Source organism: Peromyscus californicus, unplaced genomic scaffold (genome assembly GCF_007827085.1).
Source record: "Peromyscus californicus insignis strain IS unplaced genomic scaffold, ASM782708v3 Scaffold_4__1_contigs__length_199733344, whole genome shotgun sequence".
Lineage (NCBI taxonomy): Eukaryota > Metazoa > Chordata > Mammalia > Rodentia > Cricetidae > Peromyscus > Peromyscus californicus.
Genome location: NW_026294562.1, coordinates 33,227,970 through 33,248,444, shown reverse-complemented (window position 1 = coordinate 33,248,444; position 20,475 = coordinate 33,227,970). Strand labels below are relative to the sequence as shown.

Here is a 20,475-nt window from a genome sequence, read left to right as displayed (position 1 = left end):
CAGGATAGTCCGTTCTCTGACCTCTTGCTTCACCAGAAGGTGCAGGAAAGAAACAGTGCAGGCCTGGAGGCCATGCTGCCTGCCACCAGCTACAGTGTAGCTTTTATAGTGCCATTGACCCAGCCGACCTGGTGCATGGTCAGATTCAGTGAGGAGCAGCCGTACATATAGATCAAGATACGGACATGATGTTCATTAGCTTCAAACTCGATTTTAAAAATTAACGTATAAAACCAGTATGTGACTTACACTTGTGTTTAGTTTTTAAGTCCCAAGTTATGGTAATAAATCATTGTGAAGTCACATCTGGATTATTCTCCAATCTGATCCAGTGATGAATCCACATGAATAATGGTTGTTGCAGTGTAGTGTTTATGGCCTGAAACCCTGGGAGCTAGCACTTCTTGGTGGCCTGTGTTAGCACTTAGACCAGCATGCACATTGGTTCAGTGTGGTGCATTTTGACTTACACAGTCATTACTTTAAACAAAGAATAAGGCAGTTCTTTATGTGTTGGAAAGCTGTGGAGATTGTGCTTTGCAGATTCCCGGTGCAGATCCTCAGTGATGTCTTGTGCATGCTGCCACCATGCTAGATGTGCAGTGTGTGTGTGTGTGTGTGAGTGACTCAGGCATCTTGTATGTTGCACTGGAATTTTCTATGTCTCTCTAATAATGAATGATATTTGTTAAACATGGGTCAGATTCTCTGGAACCTTTGCTTTGGCAGATGTTATTAACCTTTGACTAAATAGATAATAGTTTTAAAGAAGTTAAAAACTGGGCAATAGAATTCTTCCACGTAGGGAGTCAATATAGTGCATGCAAAACATCATTAGCCAGGGTTGGTGGTGCATGTCTCTAATCCCAGACCTACTTGCAGCCTAAGACAACAAGATTGCGAGTTTGAGGCCAGCTGGGTGCTACATAGTGAAATACTGTCTCTAAAAATAAAAATGAAATAAACATCATAATTAAACCTATAGTTTTTCTGGGATTCTTTTGGCCAGTGTTCTGGATATAGAAGACATTTTGAGAACAGCGTTGAATGGTATTAAAGGAGACAGCATGGTGTTGCAGTTGTGTATGGAGTGTGCCATTGGTAAAGCTTTCTGATGGGTGCATTTACTTTGCATTGGACAAAGTACGTTTGAGGCATCAAATCTGGCAAATCTGTGGAGAGGTGCTTCATTTTCTTGTTTACTGACTGGTTATTTATTTTCCTTCTGGCTAAATTGGTTGTCACTGTGTTTTGTGAGGACAGACTCTCAGGTGTTTACCCAGCATGCTCCAGTTCCTGGCTGTGGAAGCTTCCCCCAGGTGCTTGCTTGTTGGATGCATGAGTAAATTAGTTGTGGTCCTGGACAGTTAGGTTCTAGCTGTTGGGTGGTAGAAACACGGCAGAGACCACAGTGCCAGCTCATTAACTATACGTCAGTGAGTTCCCAGTTTAGTGCTGTCTCCAGACAAAAGTGCAAAGATGTAACTCCTTTTGCCCTTTCTGGTTTCATACTTCTCATTATGGGAAGCATCTGGTCTTTCTCAGACTTAAAGTAAAGTCAGATGGTGTCCTGGGCTGTAGTACGTTCTGAATTGGCAGCAGTTCAGGGTCGAATGGGAACCAGAGAACTTGCTAGGCTCTGGAATCTGTAAGGCCTGCATTTGAGACTTACCTTTGTCACTTTCAACTGAGTGGACATGGTCCAGGCTGCTTATTCTCAGCATATTCTCATTTGTAAAATGAAGGCAGTGGTAACTTCTAACAAGACTGAAGTAGCCCCGGTGTTATTTGCATGCTTGATACCTAGAATCCTGTTGACACCATATTCTGTGAGTCTTTGTAAAGAACAGGGAGGGAGAAAGTAAGGAATTGGAAATGCAGACTTGCCTCTTGCCTTGGTTCTGCTTTGTGTGCCTCTGTGGTGATATATTATATACCCCAATAAAGCTTACCTGGGAATCAGACGACAGAGTCAGCCACTAGATTAGACATAGAGGTCAGGCAGTGGTGGCACACACCTTTAATCCTATCACTCGGAAGGTAGAGATCCATCTGAATCTCTGTGAGTTCAAGGCCACACCGGGCTACATGAGAGAAAGAGCCAGGCACTGGTGTGACACATGCCTTTAATCCCAGGAAGTAATATGGCAGGACACTGGTATATAAGGCATGAAGAAACAGGAACTCACTCTCTTGAGGCTGAGGATTTCGTAGAGGTAAGCTATTGGCTGGCTATTCTGCTTCTCTGATCTTTCAGCTTTCACCCCAATATCTGGCTCTGGGTTTTTTTGTTTTTTGTTTTTATTATTATAAGACCTTTTAAGACTTGCGTTACATGCCTCAATGCTCTGTGTTTCTTTAAAGAAGAACACATACCTGTCTTTGTATGCTACTGTGTGTACCTTCACTTACTCAGTGTCTGCCTTTGAATCATTAGGTCTCCAGGCTTTGGACTGTCGCTGGTGGCAGAGACTACCAATGGTACCTTCCTGAGTGCTGAACTGGCCTCTAATCCCCAGGGCCAGGGAGCAGCGGTGCTTCCTGAGGACCTTGGCAGGAACTGTGCAAAGCTGCTGCTTGAAGAAATCTACAGGGTATGTCCCCTCCTCTGCAGATGCAGGGAAAGGGGAACAATCTGAAGAAGGCAATTGGTGTCTGTCTGTCTTTATTCCTTTCTACGCACTTAAGCTAGAGAGCTAACCTCCGCTTGTGCACCAAGCGTTTAGAATGAACTAGTTTAAGGGGTTCATTGAATTAGTTCATGAGCAGAGAGCTAGCTCTATTGGGACATAGAACAGATAAGTTTTAATGGAGACAGAGGAGAGAAATGGAAGAGTCAGAAAAGGGAGTGAGCTTCAGAACGAAACACAGAAATAGGGAAAGTAATGTGGAGTCTGGCACACGGACCTGACCAAAAAGAACAAGCGTTCTTGTTCTCGGTCTCTCGCTCTTTCCCCATCTGTTTTTATTTTATGTGCATGCATGTATATTTGTGCACCACATGCATACCTGGTGCCTGCAGAGGCCAAAAGAGGCTGTCAGATCCCCTGGAACACGTGGCTGTGAGCCAGTGTTTGGGTGCTGCAATGAATCTGGGTTCTCTGCAAGAGTAGCCAGTGTTCTTAACCACCAAGCCATCTCTCTCGCTCTGGGACTACTCTCTCTTATTCCCCCCAACCCCCAGTTGTTCTTTTGTGGAGATAGGGACTCACCTTCAGATTTGTCAAGGTAGAAATCTGGGTTTGTATGTGGATAGATTTTGCAGTATATTCTAGAGTACTGAAGACTGTCTAGGGAAGGCCAGGTTGTCACAGCATGGTGGAGGCTCTGGAAAGTGTGAGAACTGGGCAATGGTAAAGAGAGACTTCGCCATTTTGCTTCTGCAGTTCTATGGGTAGGATTCAGCTCAGGTTGACTGCATTCTTCATGGCCACAAACTGTTGATCGCAGGTGCAGTAGACACATAAAAAGCACACATTTCACTGTGCCACAGCTGAGGTGACTGACGGTAGGAGGAGATTGTGAGGGAAGAGAAGATGCTAGCAAGGGGAAAATCCATTCCTAAGAGAGCACGTTAAGGATCCGATTCCCAGAATGACCACACAGTGGAGGACTGCTGAACATGGCAGCCTGCTCTCCTGAGCCAAGCCTGGCATGGAAACCTGCCCAGTGGTCATGTGACAAAAGTCAGCATTCTCACAGTGGGGATGGGGAGACTGAACTGTTTCAGAATTAAGTAAACACTGGTCCTAAGTGGCTGTGTTTAGCCTCATTAAGTTAGGAGTGCCTCCTGATATACCGAAGAGCATGCATGGCATAGCCACTGTGCTTGATGCTGGGAGCAGTGGAGACAGGAAGTCAGGTCCTCCTCAAGACATGGCCTGTCAGGAATCTTGGGTAGCCCAGGTCTGGTGCAGGTTTTTTGGTGCCAAATTCAGTTCATTTTTGATGACAGATTCAGCGTTGGTTTTGAAAGGAAGTGATTAGATGTGTGTAGGTAAATGATGAAGCCATCGACTCACCAGTTACCTAATTCATGAGGTTTTATTAAATTCTCCATCTCTATGTTGTGTTGGGTAAAGGGTGTGGTGGGAGTTAGCTGTCTAGTCTCTGAGGTCCTTGTTGGCTTGTGTAGGTCTTCTCTTCCTGACCTTGTGGGCTGGATCGTCCTCTCTCCGACTGTGGGGACACTTCTGTCCCTTTCTAGTAGACTGTGGGAAAATGAAAAACACTGTGTTCCAGAGAAGTTCACCAGGCACCCATGGGCACAGCTGGAGTTTGGGTTTCGTATCATTGATAGCAGACTCCAGCCCTGGGGTAAAAGCATAGCCTACTAGTTCCAGGAGGAAAACATCCAGCCTGGATTAGGTATTGAATTCTTATCTTCAAATGAGATCTTTTAAAAACCTTTATTGTTCCTCAACCAAATTTGCTTTGTTTTAGTCATTAAGAAAACTTAGTGTGAGTGTCTCTAGTGTTTAATTAGTAAAAGGATGAAATACTGAATGTTCTTTTGACTACTTCTCTGTCTGTGATGTGACGTGTAAATGATAACCCCCGCCCCCATCTGAAGGTGCTCCTTTTTTTTTTTTTTTAAAACAAAATTGTGAGTCTCTGACCCGGTTCCTCCTGCTCATGGGTTACCATGCCCTACTGGTTTTTCCCTGCTGTGCCAGCCACTGCCCTGCTCTCTTTCCGCCTCACCTCACTTCACACTCCTGCGGGAGCTGCTCTCCCTGTCCTCAGAGGGGAGGCCCTTTCCACATCCTCTTCAGCCTCCCTCTCAGTCTGTCTCGCCCTCCAAACTTGACTTGATCTCTTCACGTCTGTGCCGAGCCCTGTGCTGGTTCCTTACCTTCCCGGACTGCAGTTGGTATGTGTGCCCAGTTAGGAAAGCCCCACCTCCCGTATCGCCCCTCCCCCTTCCCCTGAGATTACACGAGTCTGTAAAGAGCCTGGCCTCTTTCCCCTTGGCTGGGAGCCATTCCACTACGCTGCTCTTCTCTTCTTTCCAAGGCCTGCCTGTGCCCTCCAGGCCATTTCAAAGGCCTGCTCCCCAAAGCCTGCTTCTGTTGTTGGACAAGTCACACCCTCCTCTGTGCCCTCATATCTTGTACCCCCCCACCCACCCCCCCCAGTGGTGTCCTGTACACGGATCCTGACATCTTTACTGCATTAACACCTCACTCCAGTACCTAACACAAGTCAGCTGAGGATGGTGCAATAGAGCTCCGCGCAGGAACAGACAGAAGAGAATAGTTTAATTTTAGGCAGTCTCAGGAAAATGAACAAGAGCTGTGAAACAATTAGTTGTGTTCGTCAGACTTCCTGTTGTGTATGGACAAGAAGCTTTTGTCCTAAAGTTTGCTGGATAAATGAAAAATGTTTCTTGTTCTTTATTAACTTAAGGAGAGGAATGGGTTCTCAAAAGGCCTACTAAACTGGGAGTGACAGCCGAGGACTGTTTGCTTTTTTTAAAGACACGTATTTAAACAGCAACTCAGCTGACATGATTGGAAATACAGGATGAAGAAAGGAAGCGACCCAAACAGTTGTCCTTCAGGATGAGCGTTTTGAAGAAAATTGTGTTTTGCCTGTGCTTGGAAGAAGAAACAGGAAAGGAGTCTTGGGGAGAGAGAACGGCTCAGTAATGAGAACAGGTGGTCTTGACCCTTGGCAGTGCCAAGTCATGGGAAGAGGCAACGAGCAGTTCAGAGCAAATGGGATGAGTGCAGGGACACCTCAAAGATAGTCCCTCAGTGTGTGATGACTGCTCTGAGACACACCCAGTGAGCATAGGTCGTCTGCTTAACCCTTGGGCAATACCCTGGCCCTCGAACTGTACATGCCTTCTTTACTCGGTCAGATGATGCCCTCTGTTGCCCCAGCTATGAAGGGAGGAGTTCCATTGTTTTTCCCCACTAGAGGTATGCCTGGGAATGCTGACGACTTCCTGTGTTGTCATGTTGTCAGCTGTTGCTTGGGTTAGCCCGAGCTGCTTGCTAGACCAGATGTCCTCCTCAGGAGCCCATGTTCCATTGTTGCCGTGTGAACTGCAGTGCACTGCTCCGGAGCCTCTGGTAGCCTGATGGTTTCTGCCTTCCTCTCCCTGCTTGCTGGTTCCTCTTTCTCTTTGTACTAGAATTAATCACTAGAGTGTTTGTGTTTACAGGGCGGATGTGTGGACTCGACCAACCAAAGTCTAGTTCTGCTGCTCATGACCCTTGGACAGCAGGACGTTTCCAAAGTCCTGCTGGGACCACTCTCCCCCTACACGTAAGCTCTTTTCAGTTGACCTCATTATTCTGTTCAGTTTGATTTTCTGATTGTACAGAATGACAAGGCGTGCTGTGTGTAGCCTGTGACCACAGCATTGCGCCTGCTTGTGTTGGTCTTTACCAGCCAGCAGTTGTGACTGTCAGCCTAGTGTTTGGTCACACATGGGTTTGGGACTTCCCTTCTTCTGTGACAGCTGTTGTCCTCATGTTATCTGAGCCGTATCCGGTATAGATTGGGCAGTTCTTGTGTCTGTACTTCATATTTTCTTAATTTTCTGGAGATAAACTTTTATATAGCTTGAAGTTTTTCCAATCCCATCTTTCTGCTAGCATTCTTTTTTTTTTTTTTTTTTTTTTTTTTTTTTTTTGGTTTTTCGAGACAGGGTTTCTCTGTGTAGCTTTGCGCCTCTCCTGGAACTCACTTGGTAGCCCAGGCTGGCCTCGAACTCACAGAGATCCGCCTGGCTCTGCCTCCCGAGTGCTGGGATTAAAGGCGTGCGCCACCACCGCCCGGCTCTGCTAGCATTCTTAATGTGGCATATGGGTTATTTTTCCATTGATATGAAGTATTCGCTGGCTGGGAGAGATAAATTGATAGGAATGTTGCCAAACCAGTTGGGAAGTTACAGAGGTGAGTTCAGGCAGTTTGGATATTAGCAGAAATTAACTGCTAAGGTATAAAAACTTTCATACTCCAAAAACAGTAGCTAGCCAAAAGAGTCAATTTACAGAGCGCAAAGCGAAAGAAGCATTTCTAGTCAGGAGTAAGTGAGCAGGTTTGAAAATAGACTTTGTGTGTGTGTGTGTATGTGTGTGTGTGTGTGTGTGTGTGTGTACATGCATATGCATGTATGTGTACATGCACATGTACTTACATGCTTATAGACTTAAAGGTAGCTGTGTGACCAGCTAGGGGTGGTAGATTGGGGGGGTGCAGGTAGTCTGAGACTGAACTGTCCTTTTTCGGTTATCATGGTACCGATGCTGTATATCTGAAAGGTACAGTACTGTGATAACTGAAGAATGGTGGTGCCATCACGTTGGGGTGGGGGCGACGCTTTGGCAACCGGAAACTTGGAAGAGAATCTTTTACTTTTTGAGTTGGCAGTGGGAGTTTTTTAGAATGGAAGAAGAAAGAGAATGCACTGTTAGCAGCAGGGGAAACTGATAAGCAGGACCTGAAGAACCACACATTATCTCCTAATAGTGTGTGTGAAGCGTTTCACAGGACAGGAAACCTAGAGTTGAGTAATCCGACCACTTCAGTAGTCAACATTGCTCCAAGAGAATGGCACTGGGGCTTCCAGAGAGGAGGTGGAGGTGAGCACATGGCCCCAGGTGCAGGAGTCGCCTCCCGTCAGAGTTGCCTGAAGCAGCTGGTGACTGTCTGAGCATCCTGGGGCTGTTGGCTCCTTAGCTGGTCAGTGCTGTGTCCAGCTTCTGCTCCAGGGCAGCGGAGGCCTCGTGGCTCTCCTGGAGACAGACAGCAAGAGCCACTGTCTCCAAATGTATGTGGACATCATGTGAACTGGGAATATATGTTTTTATCTGTTTTTTTCTTGATGCTTTTTTAAAAAGTTGTTTTTGGAGAGTGTTTCAGTTTGGCTCTGGGGCCTTGTATAATCTTTTAATGTCTACAGCCTCTCTGGAGATGACTAGGATATGGCTGTTCCCTTCTCAGCATGCCCTTCACCACATAATCCTTGTAGGTTTCCTTTCTTCTTCCAGAAAACCTGAAATTACTGCAGCTCCTGGGAAAACAGTAGTCTGCTCTGAGTGGAGCGTTAAGAGTAGACCAGATAGGAGCGTTCTGTGCTTGGAGATTTGGGCCTGAAGCTTAGACACGTGCTCCTTCCTCTGCGGCTTTATGCAGAGAGAGGGCTTTTCCCAGGGTGGGAAAGTGCACCGGAACCCCTCCTGCCACCCGCCCCACCTGCCCCAAGCACTTTTCGATGTAAGCAAGCACAGTCAGAGGAAAGGGAGTTATGTTCAGCCAAGACATGTCTGTGATTGGGACCCTTTTGTCCTTAATCTTGTGGAAGGCTCCAACATCTCAGAACGATAAAGGATGAACCTGGGACCTTACAAGCATAATTGCATCTATATATTAATGGGACAGGTTCCATGACTCATCATGGGGGTGGGGAGAGTATCACGTGCATTTTCTTGTGCCATTAAAGTCATAAAACACAGTTTTTAAACCTCACTTTCCTCAAGGAAAGCAGAAGGAAGAAGAGTCATGGTGTGAAAAAAGCGTGTGTATTTCTTCTGGCAGTTTGCATGTGTTTGATGTCCTTGAGTGGCATCGTAAGTGCCGTCTGTGGAGCAACAGGACTAAGAACGTTTTCTCTCCGTGTTCAGGTTCCTGCTGGGAAGTCAGGGGTGCTGTGTTCCTCCCTGCCCTGCCCTCCCCATTGCTAGAGGAGGGTGCTGTTTCCATCCCTCTGTACTGTTTGAGAAAACAGTCTACATAGGTGAACTTTTTGAGGCCAGGTTTTTTTTTTTCTCAGTAGAATAAGTATTATTAGATGCCAGTGACCTGTAAAGGGAATCTCTCTCTTTTCTTTTTCTTTTTTTTTAAATTTGAATATTGTTGACTTCCAGTTGGTGACAGTATTTCTACCCGGTGCCTCAGAAGCTTAATTTTACAGTTTAGGGAGAGATTATACTTTATTTAAAAGTTGAAATAACATCAACAAATATATATATCAGTATATCATCAGGTGTCTTAGAATGCTTAGAAATTGTGACAGGAGGTCAGAGCTAGCAGGCATCGGCTTTCTGCCTGTGCATAAGGCCTTGGAGTCCAACCTGTGTGGACCTGAGCGCTGTCTGTGCTGCAGAGCCACCAGGAGGCTGACGGTGAGCATCACCCGCCCGCTCTCAGTAACGCGGACGGCCCTGAAGTCAGCAGCTGTGCAGACAGACTGAAGCATGGCTGGTCCGGTGCTTGGCAGCGTTCCTGGCACTGTATCTGAGGAACTCATCCTGCCTGGACACCCCACATCCCAGTCTGTTCTCCCATCATGTCGCTTTGAGCTCCAGGAGGTCGAGTCAGCTGTACATTAGCTACCGAGCTGTCTGTCAATCTGAAACGATTCCTTTTAAGAGTTACGATTGACTTCTAGTCACACCTCTTCACCAACCGTACATTCTTATTTATTCTTCCCCAGAATTGTGGAAGTCGTGTTTGTTTAATAGACACAGTGTTTACTGTGAGCAGAACACTTGTTTGATTGGTTTTGGGTTTTGTTTGTTTCTGTTTCTAGTACTACAGATCAAACCAGTGAGTGCCATATGCTGTTCAGCCAGGCGAGTGCTCTGCCACTCAGCTAGACGAGTGAGCCTCAACCCCCAGATAATATTTGGAAAATGACTTCTTTTTTTTTTTTGAGATTGTAATAGAATTACATCATTTTCCCCTTTCCTCAAACCTCCAAACTCTCCCATAACCCTTCCTTTCTCTCTTTCAAATTCATGGTCTCTTGTTCATTAATTGTTACTTACATGCATGCATACATATTCCTAAATACATAAATATAGTCTGTTCAGTCTGTGTAATGTTACTTGTGTGTTTTCAGGGCTGACCATTGATACTGGATGGCCAGTAGACGTGCCCTTCCCTGGGGAGACTGTCTCTCCCGCTCTCAGCCTTTCCCCGTTCCCTCTGGTTTTTGTCTAGGGTGAGGCCTCATGGGCTTTCCCTCCCTGTCTGTCCACTTCAGCATGTCTGTTGCTATTGTCCTTGTTCAGCTTATGTTTAGGCAGTCATGCTGGTGAGACTTTATCGTTGTAGCTTCTGACATTTCTAGACGCCACAATCTCACAGTAAACTCCGTGATCCTTTGGCTCTTAAAATCTTTCCACCCCCTTCCAAAATGTTCCCTGAGCCTTAGGTATGGGAATTGTAGGCGTATCTATCCATTGGGACTTGGCTCCACAACTCTGCATTTTGATTGGTTGTGGTTTTCTGTAGTGGTCTCCCTCTGTTGCAAGTAGAAAAATTTCCTTGATGTGTGAGGACTGCACTTAGCTGTGGGTATAAGGACAAATATTCAGAATGTAGTTAGGGCTTATGCTGGCTTAGAAGTGGTGCTTGTAGGTTCTCCTCCAAGATCCAGGACCAGGTGTGGTTTCTCTCTTGTTAAACAGAAAGATGTCTTTGTACATCTTTTAACTGATGTGGTTTTCAACATAACCTGTGTGAGTGAAAAAGTAGGTGCTGTTGTGTGCATCAGAGGTGGTAAGACATGCCACTTGCCAAGGTCACACAGAAAGCAAGTGGGGTTCTGACTGGGATACAGCTTCTCTTACCACTGTTAGCTCATGTAAGAGCTGGGGTCCTGTCCACTGTCACCGGCTTCTCAGTGCTTTGCTGACAGAGAATATCATGCTACAGCTTTCAGAGGTCCTCATTTCAGCTTCTGCCACATCTTAGACCATGACCCTTTAAACTTGGGTAATGACTTCTTTCCTTTAGCTAGGGGAGTGCCCAAGTACAAAAGCCTCTTCCTTCAACCTCAGGCGCACCTCAGCTGCTCAGGGCTGCTTGCTCACACAGCCAGGCACACCCATGTGACAGTCTCCTGATTATTATTGGCTTTGCTGCTTGCTGGGAGGACTTGCAGGGAGCACTTGCAGCATCCCCTGCCTGATTATTGACTTTGCTACTTGCAGGGAGCACTTGCAGCATCCCCTGCCTGATTATTGGCTTTGCTGCTTGCAGGGAACACTTGCTGGGAGCACTTTCAGTGTCCCCTGCCATACATTTATCAAGTGCAGTGAAAGTTGAAATGCCCTGTGACACTTTTTATATTTCAACCTTAGGAAATGTTTGGATTATAGTAAAATAAAATGATCCCTGCTTGTGGAGAGTGGTTGGCTAAACTCAGCCTGGATCCCTGTGTGCCAGCAGTGCAGCCAGCCTGGTTCTCTTTCCTGTTGCCTCTCACCAAGTTTAATAACGTCATGCTTGGAGTAGAGTTTAAATGTTGTTGGCATCAGACACACCACTGATCTCAAAAGCTGCCGTGTGCTGACTGCAGGGGAGCACGGGAAGCAGTTTTTCTACTCTCAGATCTTGTGCCTCAGTCTCCAGGGACAACTCCTACACCTACTGTGTTGCTAACCTTAGCCTTACCCACATCCAGGTGACAGCCTGCTGGATGGTGGGAGAGGAGGCAGGGTTTTCTGTTTGGGTCACTGCCCCCTCCTCTCGGGCTTCCCAGGGGCACTTGCAGGGACTGTGTCTGAGCTTGTCCTCCTGGTTGTTGGGACTCTGGGGCAGACGGTCCTTCCCTGTGGACAGTGGCAGTGGGAGCAACTGACCTTTGGAAATCTACAGAGACGACTATCTCTGCTTCCAGAATTCTCTGAAACCTGCTTGTCAGATAGACTGGAGGTTTTCATAGAAAAGTCTTGTTTGTTTTGAAAGTGAATCACTTTGTTCTGGAAAAAAAAATCATTGCAGATCCCGTTGTCAAGTGAAAAATTAAGATCCTTCACTCAAAAGTTGCATAGAACTACAGTTGCCCCAAGTGGTTTACCTATAAGAAAAGCTGCCCCTTGCTCTTGGATCAGTTTCCCCTTTCTTTCTTTTTTTTTTTTTAATTTATTCATTTATTATGTACACAGAAGAGGGCGTCAGATCTCATTACAGATGATTGTGAGCCACCATGTGGTTGCTGAGAATTGAACTCAGGACCTCTGGAAGTGCAGTCAGTGCTCTTAACCTCTGAGCCATCTCTCCAGCCCAGTTTCCCCTTTCTTAAGGAAGCTGTTTGTTTGGATTTAACACCATCCCTGTTCACTTTTCAATTTCATTTTTGCTTTTTACTATCCCAGCTACAGAAGATGTAGGGAGGAGGCTGGAGCTGGCCGAAGGACATTCTGATATATACCTCAATCCCATCTGCTGCAGCCTTCCTCCCACAGCTTGAGAGGTTGGCACAATACCCTGTAGACAGTCCAAACAGCCTTTGCTTTTCTTAACTGTTCCAAAAGCTACAAATCCCTCAGGGTTGCACACACATGGGCCCACACACTCAGGTCTGCGTCTCTCCCACCCTCCACGACACCAGGCAAGCTGAAGTCCCCAGGAGTTCTGCCAGCTGGGGAGGGCGTCTGGTTTTGTGAGCACAGTTGAATGATTCAGAGTGAGGTAGCTGGGTGAGGCCCAGAGGGACGCTTGCCTCAGGCCTGCGTTAGTACACCGAGGCAGTGAGGGACAAGCCGTCTTCCCCGGGGGCGTGCGGATGAGGGGTGAGGGCCTGGTGTTTTCTCTGCTGTTGCCAGCTGGAAGCTTGGCCACAGCTGGGGCTTGTTTATCTGTGGGGTTCATGTCTTTGTTTTCTTTTTTCCCTAAGACAGAATGGGATGGATGGAGAAAGGGAAAAGAACACAAGGAAAAAGTTTCCCACGGGTAGTCAAACCAGAACGCCAGCAGGGGGAGAACTTACTTCCTTGCTTACCAAGAACGTTGCCGACGTTTCTGTTACCCCCAAGGCCTCCCTTCTCTCTGGTGCCTCGTTATCAAATGCCTTCAGTAGCAGGGAGGGAGTTCGATGTGTGCAGAAGGCCGTCACTATTGATGTGCATCGATGACTCGATGACTCAGGCAGGGGCTCAGCCCAGTGTGGCAGTAACTTAGGGAGCCCCTAAGCGGAGAACATGATGGGTGTTATTGCTGAGAAAGGCTTCATGGAAGAATTTAGAAATGGGCTTGTGTTGTAAAGATGAAGTCGTGTGTTCTTAGATGGAGGGACAGCAAAGTAGATCTCCCCTGAGCTCTGGTTCTGCCAGGTAGCTTAGTGGTTGGTTCTTTCTTGTGACATGCCAGGCAGCTCAGACAGAGGGTAAGTTCATCAGCCACCCTTTAGTCTCTCGGTATCTTTCCCCTCCTGTGACTGGATCAGAAGCACAGGGGAGGCACATTCACTGCAGCAGACTTTATCCTTAGTTTCATGCATAATTAACTATGGGTGGGACCCAGGATCAGTACATTTAAAAAACTCATATATATGTATTTATTTAAACAGCTACATCTAAATATAATTTACATGACCATACAGTTTACCCATTTACAGTGTACAGTTTAACAATTTTTAGTATACTCATAGAGTTGAATAACCACAGTCTAATTTTAGAACATTTTATCACCCGGAAAGAAACCCTGTGCCCATTTGTGGTCTCTGCCCATTCTTCCCACTCTGCCAGCTCTTTGTCTCAGTAATAGAGGTTGTTGTTGTTGTTTTAGTTTTTCAAGATGGTTTCTCTGTTTAGCCCTAGCTGTCCTGTAACCTGATTTGTAGACCAGGCTGGCCTTGAACTTAGATCTGCCTGCCTCTGCCTTCCAAGTGCTGGTATTAAAGGCATGCCAGCAAGCCTTGAAGCAATAGAGTTCTTATTGTGACCATTTCATAGAATACGAGTCATATAATATATGGTACTTATTGACCAGCTTCTTTCATTTAGCACAGTTTACAAAGCTTGTCCGTGATGTAGCATGTAGCACTTTAGAAAGCTGGGCGATATCCCATTGAATTTGACTCATTTACTCTCTCATGAGTGGGTGGACATTTGGGTTGTTCCTTCGCTTTGACTCTTATGAACAGTGCTGTTACACATGTATGTTTGTGCAGATGTTTTTGTAGGGCTTTCACTTCTCTCAGGCATGTATCTAAGAGTAAGATGTCATACCTTAACTCCTTGCTTGGGTCTGAGGGGCAGACTGTTTTCCAAGCAGTGGCGCTTTCCGTCACTGTCAGGGGGTGTGAAGTACTCACTCTTTGCCTTCCACCACACTCGTTACTGGGTGGCTTTCTTAGTGCCACCATCCAGTTGAGCGTGAAGTGGGATCTTCCAGCACTTTTCCCTCTTCATTCCCTTCCCATGTGCTTGCTCTGCTTTCGGGGGACTCTACTTGGATCTCTTGCCTATCTTTTCAATTGTTTTCCTAAGTTATTGTAAGAATTCTTTACATTTTCTCTTACTGTTGTTAAGAAACTGTTCACTATCCAAAAATAATGAAGTTCACTGTATACTTTCAGCCCTTACTGAGGTCTTTGAAGTGCTTGAGTTCGTTTTTTGTGTGTGATGGAGGAAGAGGTCCGGTTCCTTCATTCTTTGTTTGTGAATTATCAGTTATTCCCATATCGTTTGTGTAATTCTTTCTTGATCAAGCTTACGTGGTTTTATTTCTTGACCCTCAGTTCTGTTCCGCTGGTGTGCACGTCTAGTATTTTCAAAGTTCCTCAGGCGATCCACGTGCACTTTAGGCTTAGAACTGCATGGCTGGTAGGGAGGTTGGTGGGGTTGGGAAGCGGCACAGCCCAGGTGTCTGTGTGATGCTTTATTGCCGATGGACAGAACAGGGTTCTTCACTTACCGGTGTTTCTTCAATCTACTGCTAGGGATGCTTGCTAGCAGTAGATTCCGAGTCCCTTTGCTCTGACAGCACAGAGTGTAGCAAAGAGGCGAGCATGTGTTTGCATGTGCTGTGAGTCTAGGCTTTTCCGGGAGGATGCTTCCTCTAACCCTTAGGAATTGATGTGTTTAGTGACTGCTCCAGGAGGTAAGCTGTCTAGTCAGACTGGGGTCATACTCAGCTTAGTAGGGCTGCTGTTTGAGGGCCCTGCAGCTGCTTTTTGCAGCCCACCTGAAGAATTGATGCCTCGGGTCCCCTCAGCAGGAATGCTGTTCTTGCTCTTACAGGAAGTGGTAAAAAGCAGCTTCATGGATCTTTCACAGTGATCACTGTGAGCTCCTCCCTAGTGCCTTATTTACCATTTGTCTCCTATTAAATATGTGCAAATGCAGTTCTCCTTCTCCGTTGCTCTATTTAAAATGTTATAACTGTTCTTAAGAACTAGTTATACCAGTAGATGGAAATTGTCATGGGGAGCATTCCCTTTTTCAACCTTCCATTTGACTGCCCTGTCCCTAGCACAGTAACAGCGCCTGTACGTCACAGACATTCAGGAAACACTGTTCAGTCCATGGAAGGCAGTTGGCTGGAGTTCAGTCGCAGAAATAGTCTTTATCTTTTTACCCTGTGATGCTGTGACTCGTGGAAGTAAATGTTATATGGACCACTCAAAGTTACCTCCATATTTATGTCTTCTCTCTAGCAAGTGTGTGGGACTAAATGGCTGGGTGTCTTGCACAAAACTCTAGGCTTCATTTCCAGCCAAACTTACCTTGCGGGTTGTGGGTGTCTGTAGGCTGCTCAAGTACTCTTGGGAAACTGACAGGCTATAAATATTACTTAAGCAGTTTTGATTAGACATTTTTAACTTCAGTCTTCTTAGTCTCAAAAATTAAAATCTTGGGTTTTAAGAAGGCAGAGTTTCTTTTAAAATGAATGTTTTCATTATTTTCTTTTAGGATAGAATTTTTGCGGCATTTGAAGAGCTTTTTCCAGGTTATGTTTAAAATTGAAACCAAGCCATGTGGTGAGGAACTTAAGGGTGGGGAGAAAGTGCTGATGACCTGCGTTGGTATTGGCTTCTCGAATCTCAGCAAGACCCTCAAGTGATGCTGTTACACCGTCAGCGTCCGTTGTGAATGGATGAAGCAGAAGCTGCGGAGGACCAAAGGGACTGCGTCCAGATGTGTCCATCCAGGACGGGACAGCCTCTTAACATTAAGGACTTTATTAACTAGTTTTCCACTGAAAATACTGATGTGCAAATAAAAGACGTTTCTACCATGTGACTTCCAGCTCTTTCTCCAGTGACAGTGACATTCCTTGGAGGCCCAAGCTGTGAGCTTCCCAACTCATCTGGAGGAGGGGCCCTCAGGAAGTAGTCATGCTGCTAGACCAGTCTTTGGACTGTGGTTTTGTGTGGGGATTAATGTGGCAGTGTGTGTGGAAGCCCTCTGTTCACCATGACAGACTATGAGAATGCCAGAGGCTGGGGCATTTGGTTTATCTCTTGTTTTGTGAATGAGTTGTTGCACGGCACATGCTGTACTTAATCTGGTAAATTGTGTTTGTGAGGGACTGGTTGGTGGTTGGGATGGGGAGGGCAATTCTGGGGTGTCTTTAGGTGTTTTCTATATTCCAGGTATGGCATAAATTTTCTTTTTATTCTTCTAATAGCGCTGTAGTGTAAATTATTATTTCCGTAAGAAAATTCAAAAGGATATTTTGTTTGATTGATGTTTATAATGCAAGAGCATTAGATCTTCTGGTTTAAAGGTGCACCAGCCAGAGTCTGCAATGTTACCTACTCGTCAGCTAGTGTTCCTGTTTCATGGATGCTAGCAAGAGTCCTAGCTATCCAAGTCCTGGGTCAGGGACGTGGGACTGCGGAGCACAGCAGGCAGCACAAACGTTTAAAGTGAGGTCTCCTCCTGCCAAGTCCTGCTGTGGAAGGGAGGGGCTTAGGGAGGGTGCACGCCGTAAAATTGGCATCACAGGCGAGGAACATGGATGCTGAGGAATCTTCCTTCTTCGTACAAGTCTGTTCTTTATTCCACTGCAAAGACTCTTTGACCCCTCAAGGCTGCTTACTGCAAACAGTTTTGAGAAGGGACTTAGGCAGAGACCAATGAGAATGTGCAGGGATCCCAGGATCCTGGCAGATTCCCCTGCCAATTCTGTGTGTGATAGATACAGGATACACCAGTGGCATTCCCCTTGTTGGAGCAGGCTTTGGAAGTCAGGGTGGCCTTTGCCTCACTCTTCTTCCTCAGAACCCTTTCCTTTTCATTAAAAGAGCAGTGTCATTTGCAGCTGGCTGAAGATTCAGAGCTGGAGATCTGACCTTGAGGGACACCAGGACATTCTGGAATGAGGCCCTAGGCCCAGAGCTTTCCGTGGTTTAGCTGTGTCCTGTTGGTACATAACAGTTTAAAACAGTACTCACTCAGCATCCCAGAGTTGGTAGGTCACAAGTGTGGCAGGTGTGGATAACATCTCTCCATGACATCTCACAAGGTCGCTGTCAAGGTGTCAGCCCCTTGGGCTCTCATTTGAAGGCTCTGGGGAAAAAAGAAAGGTGAAGGTTGCCGGGTGTGGGATTGAAGTCCATTCCTTTGCTGGCTGCTGCCAACCACGGAAGCCTGTGAACTCTGCCAGCAGTTCCTTTCACTTGACCCCTCCATCTCCAAGCTAGCAAGGCTGTGTCAAATCTTTGACATTTAAGCAGAATCTGACTTCCTCTTGGGACACCAGCTAGAGAAAACGTTACCTAGAAACAATCTGTGGTGTAGCGGTCCCACCTGGGCAGCCCTCCCGTCTTAAGGTCAGGCAGTTATGGCACATCTGAATTAATGTGTGTTTGGTCATCCTAGAATTTGGTCTACCACATATTTGAGGCCACTGTTGTTTTAAATCAGACCTGCCCAAACAGAACCAAGTGGCCATGGTGCTTTGGATCGGCCAGGTTTTCTCTAATAGGGGCCTCCTGTTCTTTCATGTGCTTTGGAAATGGTACTGTCAGTATCGGGGAGCAGGTAGAAGCCCGAGCAGATTGTCACAAGCAGCATAGAGGATGTGTGTGTCTGTCTGTAAACACAGGAGTATCTGGTGAGCTCTAGCCCTCTGCTACAGCTGGTTCTGGAGTTGGAACATCTGGGAGCAGTGGTGAAGTAGAAGAAAGGATGAATTGGTTTCCTCCCTGCATTCGGACAGGGTCTTAGTAAATAGTCCAGACTTGCAGTGCCTCAGCTTCCTGAATGCTGTGATCACAAGGCTGCTTCCCCACACATGCAGTATTTAAACAGCCGTTCTTGATCCTTTTTCAGTTTCTCAAAGAAAACAATGGCCTTCTGTAGGCTTGAGTCATCTGCCAGCTGCTGTCTGGAGACCATTCGGCTCGTGCAGTCTGCTCTTGGCTTTGCTCCTTGGTCTAGCTGTTCGTCATGGGTTGTTTAGGAAGTGCTTAGTTCTGTGGTAGAGTTCTGGTTGGGCAGATCTGGTGTGGGAATTTGGCTTTCTGTCTTGGCCTACCCTGTTTTGGTTTCTATTGCTGTGATAAAACACCATGAGCTTGGGGAGGAAAGGGTTTTTGATGTTGTTTGTTTTGACTTACTCATCCCAGGACATCATGAACTCAGGGCAGAAATTCAAGCAGGAACCTGGAAGCAGAAACTGAGGGACAGACCATGGGGTAGGACTGTTGCTAACTGGCTTGCTCAGCCTGCTTTCTTTCTTTTTTCTTTTTGCTTTTTGCTTTTCAAGACAGTTTCTCTGTGTAGCTCTGGAGCCTGTCCTGAAACTCACTCTGTAGACTAGGCTGGCCTTGAACTCACAGAGATCCACCTGGCTCTGCCTCCCGAGTGCTGGGATTAAAGGCGTGCGCCGCCGCCGCCGCCGCCGCCGCCGCCGCCGCCACATGGTTCAGCCTACTTTCTTATAGGACTCCCAACCACCTGCCCATGGGTGGCCCCACTCACAGTGAACTGGGCCTTTCTTCATCAATCATTAGTCTAGAAAATGCCTCACAGACTTGCCTACAGGTCAGTCTAAGAGATTTTTCTCACTTGGAGTTTCCTCTTCTTAAAGGACCCTGGCCTTTGTCAAGTTGACACAAAACTATCCAGCATGTTGCTCTTTTCAGATTATAGACCACTCTTAAGTACAGAAGGCAGGTGGAAAAAACTAACGCACTCGGGAAATGGACTCTGAAGTTTTGGTGATGTATGTGGTAGGAGTGGATTTACCTGGCTGAGAAGGGAGCGGGGTAGGCTGAATAAATGGATTTACTGGGCTTTAATCAAGGATGTGAGAAGATGTGGAGGTGCCTCTGTGTTGGAGACTTACGGATTTAGCGTGTGGTTTTAGCGGGTCTGAGGAATGGGGATTCAGCTCTGTGGTCTATGTGCCCAACCCATGTCTCCATTATTTTTTCACCCATCCAAGTAATGACCAGGACTTAGAATTCCGCATTCAGGTGGCCCTAGCCTGTTCTTCAGAAGTGACTAACAGTTAGTGAGAACGTCAGTAAGCAGACCAGGCCTTTATGTCCTTTTGTTAGTCACAACTAAGAAGTCATTTGAGAGGAATGAATGATCAGTATTTGACATCTAACAGATCAAGCCAGATCATCCCTTTACTCAAACAGAAGTTGTCATTTTGTCAGGGTGCTGGGTGTAGGACTGCTCTAGGGCCTTGTCATGTTTGGCTTATACTTGTCAAGACGGTCTGACCCAACCTGGAGGGCAGGTCCTGATTGTACTCATTTGAAAACATCCTGGGTGGTTCTGACATCATTGCATTTCTCCGAGGACTCGGGATATACTTTATTCCTCTCCCCACAATCTCCAACCCTTTCAAGAACCTTGCATTCAAAAACTATTATGATTGATTGCATTGTTAGTTTCTCTCTGCTACAGTTTGGGGGAAAATGGTATACTCAAACTGATGAAAGTAGATGCCGTGTTAAATATGGAGGTACCTAGCCAAGTGATGGCACATGGTGAGCTTACATGTCTGTTCTCTTGAGTACCGGGTCACCAAGGCTAGGACAGAGTAGCAGGGTGGCTGCTGGTCCTTGGAGTAAGGGGCAGTGCTGTTTCCTGCTGCTGTGTCTGGGTGTGTCTGGCCATCCAGAAGCTCCTGCTTAGACTTCAGGGAAGAATGTTAGAGGCCGTGTGTTTTGCAATGGCTGCCTCTCTTGCTGTGTGAAGGGATCCAACTTCAGTTATGACAAGCGACTTCAGACTGTTTTCGTTCCTGGAACTCCCTCCCCAGACACATGCTTCCCCCTCTGTCTTGAGTTCTGTGGGTCACTGCTGTTCTACCCGCTAGGCAATGGAGGCATTGTGGTCTAAGATTTATAAGCTATGAGAATGTTTCAGGAAACCAGGGGAGAGACAGTGGTGGTAAACAGCACAGAGCAAAACTATTTAAATACCCAGGAAGCAACATAAAGCCTTCTCAGCTTAATTGTTAAAAAACCTTGGAAAGCATGTGAGAGAGAGTGTTCACAGGACTTGTAAAGACACTGGTTGTCAAGGAATTAAATGTCTGGCCACCAATCAATTTAAAAGGGAAAGCTATGAAGTCTTAGAGATTTGGAGTAAGGCTGCCTTCCAATGCGTTGTTTGGTGACGCTCAGAGGCCTAGAAATTTAGGCCAAGTCTTCCCCTTTTCTCTTTGAGCCTCCGTAGTTTTAGTTCCTGGGGGAGGCCCTGACTCCTGTACACCTTCTTCTCTCTGTTTTCACAGACCCCTTACTTAGCATTCATC

At 46.3% G+C, this 20,475-nt stretch overlaps 1 protein-coding gene across 4 annotated transcripts in view; it reads left to right on the top strand.

Annotated features, from left to right (window-relative positions):
• The window catches only part of Rcl1 (RNA terminal phosphate cyclase like 1), a 134,347-nt gene that overhangs the window by 29,058 nt on the left and 84,814 nt on the right, over nt 1–20,475 (top strand). For 2 of the 4 annotated variants that reach the window (XM_052761677.1, XM_052761678.1), the window contains exons 7-8: nt 2,438–2,594; nt 6,173–6,276. In XM_052761677.1, the coding sequence (XP_052617637.1) occupies nt 2,438–2,594; nt 6,173–6,276 (261 nt within the window). Of the gene's footprint in view, nt 1–2,437; nt 2,595–6,172; nt 6,277–15,662; nt 15,993–20,475 lie in introns of those variants that run through there. The other 2 variants (XM_052761676.1, XM_052761679.1) reach the window with 2 other exon arrangements.